The 10,703-nt window shown below is 37.8% G+C and overlaps 1 protein-coding gene across 2 annotated transcripts in view; it reads right to left on the bottom strand.

Annotated features, from left to right (window-relative positions):
* Nucleotides 1-10,347, bottom strand: part of htr4 (5-hydroxytryptamine receptor 4) — a 109,887-nt gene extending 99,540 nt beyond the window's left edge. For both annotated transcript variants that reach the window (XM_016289621.1, XM_016289622.1), the window contains exon 1: nucleotides 9,974-10,347. In XM_016289621.1, the coding sequence (XP_016145107.1) occupies nucleotides 9,974-10,049 (76 nt within the window). In that variant the 5' untranslated portion in view covers nucleotides 10,050-10,347. The remainder of the gene's footprint in view (nucleotides 1-9,973) is intronic.
* Nucleotides 10,348-10,703: the final 356 nt, after the last annotated feature.

Below are 10,703 nucleotides of genomic sequence, written 5' to 3'. Positions count from 1 at the left end.
TTATTAAGGAAAATATTTAATGGAAATTGGGAAAAAATAAAACACATTTTAAAGTACCCCATTCAAGCCTAGTGGGCTACCTAAGTAGACATCATTTTTTGGGCATCATCATAGCTCAGCCACTTCGGTCACTGACCAAATCTGAATCAGCATGTTTGGGGAATAAATAGAATGTTATGATGCCCAACAAATGCTGTTTAGCTGGAAGCTGAACGAGCTTTAAAACAGCCACTGACTGCAGGGACTCTGAACTGAATGAACATGACAAGATCCAGAGCAAAGAAAAACTCCATGAGAGACTCTAGGTGACGAATTATTCATCACAGCAGCCAGTCAAGCATGTCTTCTCAGAGGGTTTTAACTCAAGATGGACTGTCATCCTGTCCTCAAAAGCCCAGTGAAAGGCATTTCAGAAGTAGAAACATGTTACTTTGCATCTTGCAGTTGCTTTATGGTTCAGTTAGTCAACACAAGGGAGTCCTTGCTGTGATAAATTCACTTTCTTGTGCATGAACTCAAGGCAAGCTGTTTATTTTGATCTACACCCAGTTAGGTATATACGCTGAACTGAAGTAAATGCTTTCACAGATAATATTCCTCAAACAGACCCCAAAGTAAAAGCCTTACTAATAAAATACAATTATAAGCACAGACAAATGGGATTGTTCCAATGCTGCAATTACTGCCTCGGGCAGGCAGAGAAAATGAAATGCTGATTTGAAATGAGCATGCTGATTGTCTTGCATCTTAAACGGATAAAATGGATAAGGTGTACCAAAGTAATGCTCTCTCAATGTCCTCTGGCCAGATTATAACCTTGCAAAATGTGAGAATGAATTAGTGTCACATTCCTCCGTGAGTCTGTGTAGTCAACAAATTTCCTCTGAGAACACACTCATTTTACTATTCTGTTAGCCAACCGAGACTGTCCATGAAGGAGCTCATCTGTTATTTGTTCCACTTATTATTTGCAGTAAAGTGTGAAACCAAGATTGAAGTAATGTAATTCATGGAATTGGTTGAAATTAATTTCAGAATGTTTGCAGTCATCATTCTCTGTCTAGGGTTGCCAACTTTTTACAACCAAAAATGGGACAGGAAATGGAAAACTGGCAGTATGGATATGTTATCAAAAAGTGCTGTATGTAATTTTTTTTTTTACTACTAAATCACAAAAATACCTTAATATGTTTGCAGATATTTAGGAAGCATAGTTCACATACTTTCTTCTCTGAAAAACAATTCTACAGCCAGTTATTCTACTTTGAAATGTGTGTTCCGTGTCAGAATGTCTGTTTTTGTTTTGGCCTGTGTGATTCCGCCCACTGCCACTTTACCCAATAGTATTTCAACACACTGGTTTGCCAGTTGTTGGAAAACACAGCATATTGCAGCTATGAAAGCCAGCAAACGAGCTGGGCCAGTGATTTCAGATTCTACCCGACCTAAAAGGCCCCAGCATCCATCTAAAAAGCTCTGTGACCAGAGGAATATTAAAACGTTGAATTAAAAATGTACAGTGTAAGGCTCATCATCAATCTGGCAACCCGTGTGAGCATCGAGTCTGAGGAAGAGGGGTGGGAGAAACGGCTCTCTCTAATATTTTTAATTTGGACTGCAGAACCCATTTCAACCTCTAGCTGTCAATATTACATACTGCATCTTTTCATGTGGTGGAGATGGTGAAATTTGCCGAAACATGCTGAACATTTTAAATGATTAATTGTCCAAAATTTCACTTTCAGCTTGATTGAGAAGATCACCGTCTTCACTGTCACCTAAAAACACTATTTCTGAGGCAAAATTGTAGTTTGTGGATCAGAGGATCAGTTGTGACTTGAATAAAAACTGATACTTTGGGAATTTCATATGAAATCTTAAAAAATATATAATAATATTTCAATAATTTTCTTTATCACAAGACACATTTAAAGGGGATACGTTAAAAAATGGAAATCTGTTTTATTATAAAATCAACTGAGACATACAAGTGCCCACAGTTGAAAAAGACAAAAAGCGATGTTCAGCCTAACACAGGACAATTTGCAAATTAGGCTTGTCGTTATGCACACCAATCCTGCAAATTAGCACAGATTTGAGAGTTGACTATACGAAAGGGATCGGCTCGGAAAGAAGAAAGACTGACTGGCTGATCACCGATCTGGGCCGATAATGAAGAAAATCGTCCGATTCCGATCCCTGGCCGATCGATCGGTGCATCTCTAGTTGAAATTTTACTCAGTAGCTTTACTAGAGATGTTTAGCTTGTGTAGTGGAGCTCAGAGGTTACATTAATATATATATATGCTTCTAAACACATAATTATTAACTGAGCGTGACCAAAGAACTCGCTGTTAGCACAAAAATGGAAATCACGACAAAAGAGCTCATCAGTGACTGCTCATTCCCATGAAGCACTGCAAATTATGTCATTCTCCCGACTTCCTTTCACGACTTTCTTCAAAACAAAGTTAGTTATGTTGTGATTCATCTCAGAGCTGGTTGGTTTGGTTCATGGCTTGAAACGCTTTACTGAAGAACTTACTGAAATGGAGAAAATGAATGAGAAAAATACTTCCAGAACAAAGACAGCTGGAAAAGCGGGCGATACTGTAGGCACTCTATTGTCTGCTCGAGTCTACCTGCAAACCTCAATACTTTTTGACTGAGAATTGGCATCTTTAAAAGTACATTCTGAGAATGAATCGTCACAGCAACCAGTGTTGTGGCTCTTTACTTACGTAAATGTACTAAGTGGCTGAACATGAGGATCTGTTTGACAAAATGCATGAATGTAAGCAGGAAAGAGTTATCAACACAGATGATTCTCCTTTTTTTGTTCAGAAACAATTGGTACTGATGTAGCTAATTCATTATTGTGGCAGTCATAATCATAGTCTTAACTATACATTTTTCTTCTCAATGAAGAAGGGTATAGCAATCAAAGAAGCATTGCAGATCTATTTTAATGCTTTAGTATTTCAACATGTTAGACCAGAAAATGTTATATAACAAATCACAGAAAACTCTTTTGTTACCTTTCCTCTTTAGAATTACCAAAGGAAACCCAAAATAATTTCTATGCATTATTTTTTCTATTTAAATTGGATCAAATCTAAAAAGCATAAAGTGAAATGACGCAATTAAAGGCATAAATATAATCCAAGATGCAAAGTGATGTACAAAACTGTACACACTGGCTTAATTTATTTACAAAATACTGTAATGTACTGTAACGTATGGTTTCCTTTTTATCTCATAATTCTGAATTTTTCCTCACAATTCAGAGAAAAATCATTTGAATTCTAAGAAGAAATGTCAGAACTGTGAGATAAAAAATCCTAATACTCGTTTTTTATTATTATTATTATAATTTTTTATTTTTTTTACATTTTCATTTTTTATTCTGTGGTGGAAACAAAGAAACAGAAAAAAAGAACTGCGATATGTAAACTCTGAATTCTAAGATAAAAGTCAGAATTGCAAGATAAAAAGTCGCAACGACTTTTTAAATTTTTTTTTATTTTTTATTCTGTGATGGACACAAACAAACAAACAAACAAAGAATTGTGAAATGCAAACTCGTAAATTCTAAGAAAAAATTTTTTAGAGAAAAAAACAACCCTGAGATTTTGCGAGAGCACATATCTTGCAATTCTGACTTTTTCTCTTTTGATTTTTTATTCTGTGGTCAAAACAGGCTTCCACAGTAATGCGTTGAAATTTCGAGCTGAGTTTACAGAGAAAGATTTCAGTATATTTTTAAGAATCACAATGATTCCATAGGGATGTGTGGAAAAGCAAAAGCATCCTTTGGGTCGCTTGGAGTATTTTTTTCCATCTTCATTGTGAAGCAAATCACCCACACATTAAACATTTCAGGGGGATCCATTCATCAAATCAAGTTTGTTTAAAAGAATTTGCACAAAGCAAAAAGCCTGACAAAATACACCAGTCTGCAAACCCTATTTGTGCAGCACATCCAAATGGATTAAATAATGGATGAAGCCCAGAGGGGGGGGAAAGCTCAGGGGAATCCATTTACACGTCGTGAAGTGGGCTGTAGCTCTAAGTGTTTATTTTCTGGAGTCAGCGGGTGCGGAGGACGTGGTGGCATCTCGTATAGGGGTTATGAAGCTGGCACACTTCTGCCAGGGTAAACTACGATGATTTCTCTCTTGCCTTTCTTCAGAGGTAAATACTTCACAGTTTGCTGTCTGGGTTTCATGCACTCCTAGTCTAAGTGTCAGATGTGGAGCTTTTGGATTGCTGCAGACTAGGAATTCAGACTCTGTGCAAACTCGTGTGGAGAGCAGACGCGGCAAGAGGACTTGGATGGATTGCGGAGCGCTGTCTTTGTTAGGGTTAAAGCCAGCCTGCTTCATCTGAGCTAAGAGTGGTTGCAGAGGCAAAGCGATGTGCAACGGAGCTGCATGGCATTGTAAAACAACACGCAGGGATCAGGTACAAGCAGCTGGAGGTGCCGGATTTATCAGCCAGTTGGCAAGCAGCTCCCTAAATCTAACTACAACACCCCGTGGCATGGATTTACATATCACCCTGAAATAATGACTTTTCTTGGAATCAGCTGAGATCATGTTGGCGCGCTGCTCTGCATGAATTAAAATGCCGATGCACAATGCACGGGAAAAAAAACAAACAAACAAAAAAAACTTTCGACTGTTTGCACAAAGAGGTCACCTTCAAGAAAGAGCAATCGATTATGTCAAGAGAAAGGCAGCTTTATGGAGCCCTGGCTGCAGTAAAAGTACTTGTAATAAAAACAACAAGTGTAATTATTAAGGTCTACTGGTATTATGCAGAACAAATATTATCCTTACTGTATCAATACCCCACTCGTGTCAAACACTCATTGACTGCTGCCTCCATAAGTCATCTCGCATACTTCTGTCTCCTAACCATGTGAATTAAAGTAAGATTTACATTTGCATTGGTTAAGGCAAGACAAATTGATCTGATCTAAAGCATATGGAACGTTTTAACATTCCTGAACGCACTTATAAACTGTAGATTTCTTCAATTGAGTCCAGAGTTGACTGACAGAGATAAATCAGCGTCAGGGTCGGCCACATTTACGCAAGCCAGGAGAGCATGCGGAAGCGTAAGCGCTTCGTTCCTGGGTTTGTTTTCTGTCCACCGGCAGGCGAGAGCTGACAGCAGCAAGCTTGTTTTCTTCCAAGTCTCCTAAGTAGTGTTGATGCACGGCAGAACAGCAAGCACGGGTCGAGTGAGACTTTAGTTAAAGCTTATTTTTTGATAACCAATTTAAAAATCATTTTGCAACTCCTAGAGTGTTAGGTACATTTCCTGAACTAATATGCACGCTGGAAATCAATGTCAAATACTTAGTTGTCTAGTTCTGCATCTCTGTTACTATTGATTTCCATTAAAGCACACGTTCAAAACAAACTCGAGCCTTTATCTTGGAAAAGGGCCCAGATGCTACCAAATATGTCCTATCGTTTTAGTTCACAGAGGGATCTGAGTGGATGTTTTCGAGCAAGCGAAGCCAAAATTCAAAACATATGACGACTTACTACACTCAGAACAAGAACAATTTGAAATTGTTAAAGTAGTGGCGTAATTGTGTCCATAAAACAAGTCTGTTTAGTACGTACTACTCCAGTGCTGATGTCTCTGAGCCACTGTAAAAATGTACTTTCTCAGAAATAACTAACTAGAGCCTTTTAGGCCCCCTCCTAATAACGGTGCTTTCGTGGCTCCAGCGCTGCAGGAGAGGGTCTGCTGTGATCTTCTCTGATATGCACTGTAATGCTGCTGGACATCATAAGGCTAATGAAGAGAACTCCAGGTGTTTCTGTGGGTTCATGCCTCCCGTGAGTCCCTCTCTAATACTGTGGCCATCAGTCCTCTGATATCTCACACTAGGCGCCAGAGCCCTTGGATTTTTTTCAAAGCTGCACCACTGTAAATGACTGTGAAACTGTAATAGGAATTCTTGTTCAGGAACATCAATAACCCAAAGGGCAAACAGGTTGTTAAGCTGAAGGAAAATCAATATTACATGAACATTTACATGTATATGTATTTTAAATGTAAAAAGAATGAACTAGTAATAACCTTCTCATAATTTTGCAGCATCAAATGTTCCACGTGACACATAATGCTGTTATTAGAAACCTAATTTTTATGACGTTCTCTGTGAATTCAAGAACAATGTGTGCAATATGGGTTGGAAAATGTATGACTACTTTTTAAAACATTATTTTACTGTTTTTCTGAGTGTCCTGAGAAAAGCACTGAGAAATCCAAGACCTTGCCTGATTTGTTGTAAAATAAACGATTACTCTAATTTATTAATTAAAAAGTTATAAATTAGAATAATTAGTAATAAAGTGATACATCATTTTATTTATATCTAAATTCTGAAAAAATATAAATAATAATAATAAAGTAACTGGTTTTACTCTAATAAAAATATTTAGCATCACTGAGTCAACAGAAATATATTAATTTATACCAACAACAAAACTATTTTTTATGGGTTAAAGAGGTAGTTTCCCCTAAAAGATTAGATAATTTACTCACCCTCAAGTTGTTCCAAACTTGTATTATTATTTTTTCTCCCGATGAACACAAAAGAAGATATTTTGATGCATGGTAGCCATTGACTTTCATAATATTTTCTCGAAAATATCTTCTTTCGTGTTCAACAGGAGACAAAAAACTCATACAGGTTTGGAACAGCTTGATGGTGAGTAAATTATGACAGAATTTTCATTTTTGGGTGAACTATCCAATTGAATAAAGTAAAAAAAAAAAGAAGCTTTTTAATGTAACAATTTTATCACTTTTTAGAGTGGATTAGAATCATTTAAAAATATTCGGGCAAACAGAAAGTGAAGTGAGACAAAACACAACCCTTTGTTTACACTGAGAAAATTGTGCCGCCACCTCATTAAAACCTCCTAAGTCTTCCTAATACTGCAGTAATTTAAACACTGAGACCATTAACACTGCTCTAACACACTGTGATTGACAGCAGTGAACTGGATCTTCGAGTTCTTTCTCTAGTCTAGACCAACCAATGATCGTTCCACTACAAGCCATTCAACACGAGGCACAGAGAATGAAATCACCCCGATCACTTCGTTGACCCAAACTCATTAATCCTACAGTTTATTTATTCAAAATCGAGGCATGTTCAACATGGCTCCCATTGAAAATGGAAAACTTTATTTAATGGATTTACACCTTGTGCCCAGAAAGAGATTAAACAAAAGAGAAAATTGATTTGGTAGCTTCGGGAAATGTAAAGCGAGCCGCATGTTCACATCAGCCGAGCTTCACCTTTGTTTTAAGGCTCTACGTGGGGCCCTAATGCAATGTAAAAGAGAGCTTATCGATCTTCTGGCCAGAGCTCCCTACTAAGCCATCTATCAAAACACATTCGTTCCATGCTTGGGACGCCAATATTGACCGCTGCACTCGCTATTTCAGAACCGCAAATTAACCTAGGAGCTCTCTGGATAGGTGATGAACTCATCCCACTGCTAACGGTCTGAATATCAGCACAGAGGACTAGTTTTAGGACACACTACCCGAAGCATCCCACAAGATGATCATTTAACATAAAATGAGAGTTTTAACTGAACACATTACACAGACAAGCTGCATGTATCCTTCCAGGTGCTGAAAAAGCCCCCAGTTCATGATACTCCCATCCAGGGGGTTTGATGCAGTTTTTAATAGGCTACTCTTTTTTTTACCTGTAGCGCGGAGGCGCGATAAAAAGCCAATAAAGTGCTGCTTCGTCATTGACAAACGCTATAAGACATTTGCAAGTTTTGTTTCCTATTGGATTGTAGGTAAACATCCACCTCATCCAGGCTCTTTTTGTTTTCGGTCTTATGAAATATCCTGTACAAATGAGTGAACTGTCCAAATGAATGAAAATTAATCGCAAACAATTTCAGACCTTTTCGCAAATCCGTTTGACCAACTGCATCAAAAGTGCGATTGATTTGCGAATCTTTATCTGGGCCTTATGCATTTCGGATTGCTTATCTGAATGAAAAACAAACCAAAAAGGTAATTGCGACTTTTTATCTCACAATTCTGACTTTTTCCTCGCAAATTGCGAGTTTACATTTTTTTTCTCAAACTCAAAGTTTATGTCTTGCAATTCTGACATTATAACATGCAATTGCGAGTTTATATGTCAAAATGTATAAATATATTATTATTATTAATAGTGAGAAAAAAAGACGCAACTACCTTTTTTTATTTTTTGTTCAGTGGTGAAAACAGGCTTTTATACTTAGCAACTGCAAGAAATAAGACAAAAAAATGCATAATAAATCAATAAAATAGCCACAACTTCTAAGAAACCCTCAGTCCTTTGAGAGCTCCTGAAGTCTTATGCATTTAGTATTGCGTGTTAGCTGAACACTAATAGGAAGAGAAACAATGCTGTTGGATTTCCTCATTTGAATGCTATCTGGATGACCGTGAGTTTATAGAGGTCAAAGTCTTTATTCTTAAGAATGGTCTTGTAAGTCATCCGAGTCGTATTAATATCAACAAATCTTTTTTTGGAAGCCTCATTTAATCATGACTGACTTTGTAAACATGTAGTTGGGAGTATATTCTCAGATATCAACAGCCAAAGTCTGTGTTTGTTTTAAGGGGAACGGCGCTGAAACTCGCACCTGATTGTCATCTCATTGATTGGAACATCTAACTGAAATTACCCTCTTTACAGAGCTGATTATTCTACAGGTTCACATACTACTTCCGGCTTTTATGAACAAAAACATGCTCTGTGGCTTGCACACAAATTAAGCTACATTCATAACAGAAGGGCTCGACACTTTCTACAGTAGCACCACTCTGTGAGGTTTACAATCGTTCATATATCAAAAAACACAGACAACTCTAAAGTGTGCATTACTCTCTTCTCTCTCTTTCTGCGTCACTGGAGAACTTCATAATTACAAATCATGGAGAAGGATTACGGCGTGGTGATGGTAAAAGAGCGTTTTCCAAATGTGACAGTCGTGGAATTACCTTGCCATTAAATTTACAGAACTGTCAGCATCCAGTCAGCACAGCTCATTATTGAAATGTTGATTGTAAGCCACTAAATCCACATTAAAATGCTGAACAGAGAAGTGAAAAAATAAAAGATATTGCTATGCAACCTCAACTAAAAACAATAACAACAGAATGATACTATGAGGCTCAAGTGCCTGATGTATCATTACAGCCTCTTAATATTTAAATATCATAAAGAATCAATATTTAATGGAAGCTTTAATGAATCCACATTTTATGCACCTGAGAATCACACTATATGGGTCGGTCAAGGTGCTTCTTGCACCTTTGGGCAAGGTCCACAGGTCCACTCTGTCTGTAGATTACAAAACGTTATGTCAACTATGAAGTTATGTCTGTTACATGACATTTGTATTTATGAATAATACATGATCTGGGAAGCACTAACAGAGACTGTGTTATTTCGAAGCCACTTGTTGAAAAACACAATTTCTTGTTAAAAAATGAACTTAAATATGCGTTTTGCGCGTGTGTTTTGATTAAGAACTGTGGAAGTTGTTTCTGATTAGAATGTTAATGAAGTAGTTCTTAAATACTGGTGCTTCATATCATAAGTAGGCTACAGAAACCGTCAAATGTGAGAAAGTAACGTCTCCTAACGTGGTATGATTCCTTGACAGTTATTATGCATATTTCTTATACACCCCAAGCATTCGTTTCATAAAAGACTAAAAGGCTGTCTAACAAATGAGCGCACTATTTAATATATAGCTCCCATATAAGGACACTTTTCTCTTTTAAGCACTGTGTGATTCATAGCAGTCCAAACATTTCGGTGTATTCATCTCTACCACAGAAATCACACAGACTAATTAATAGTTTTCAGCATTCAAGGGCTATTATAAAGCGCACTAATGATGCATGAATCACTCACCATTTCTGTGAGGAGCGCGCAGGTCAAAACCATGGCACGACTCTGAATCCTCCCGTGGAAATTCACATCTTCGCATGAAAGAGTGGCGCTTTAGGAAGAAACGGACAACTTCTAGGCTTCACCGGGTTTACTGCACGTCCGCTGTCGCCGGTGAGCACAGTTGTGGGAGTTTAACGTGTGAAGGCAATGTCCGCGCAAACTAGTTCCGTGGCTCAGCGGTCAGTCCAGGAGAGCCGAGCGTGAGCGCCCTTCAGTTTGCACAGTGAAACGCAAACTGAAGTCTCAAGTCCCTCCTCTTTCACACCACTTCCACCTCCAATGTGTATGTTGCCCTTTTCAAGAAACGCGTGTCCAGTGTCGCTGTTATGCGTGTCTACAACACGCAAGTCAAGAAGCACGCGCGTTTGCGTTTCAACTAGGCGTGCAGTGTGCACGTAATAGCCTACTCAACACATAATCAGGGTAGTATTTTAACAATCACAACGCATTGCAAACTTTCCCCCCTGTAATGCATACGATACACATAGCCTATTTGTGTAGTCAATTAAAAGAAATAATTATTAATGATCATTTAGACGTTTGTGTGAAACTAACCTCAAGCTGCTCCAGAGGATCTGCGACTATAATAAGTAACTCTTTAAATATGAAAACATCTGCTATATGACTTGCGTTTACTCATTTAAATAGCACGCTGCAATAAATAGGAATCTTAAACTAAATACAAACATAT

The sequence above is a fragment of the Sinocyclocheilus grahami genome, unplaced genomic scaffold (genome assembly GCF_001515645.1).
Source record: "Sinocyclocheilus grahami isolate Dianchi unplaced genomic scaffold, SAMN03320097.WGS_v1.1 scaffold250.1, whole genome shotgun sequence".
Taxonomy (NCBI): domain Eukaryota; kingdom Metazoa; phylum Chordata; class Actinopteri; order Cypriniformes; family Cyprinidae; genus Sinocyclocheilus; species Sinocyclocheilus grahami.
Note: the sequence above shows the minus strand (reverse complement) of the source record. Positions and strands in the feature narration are given on the sequence as shown.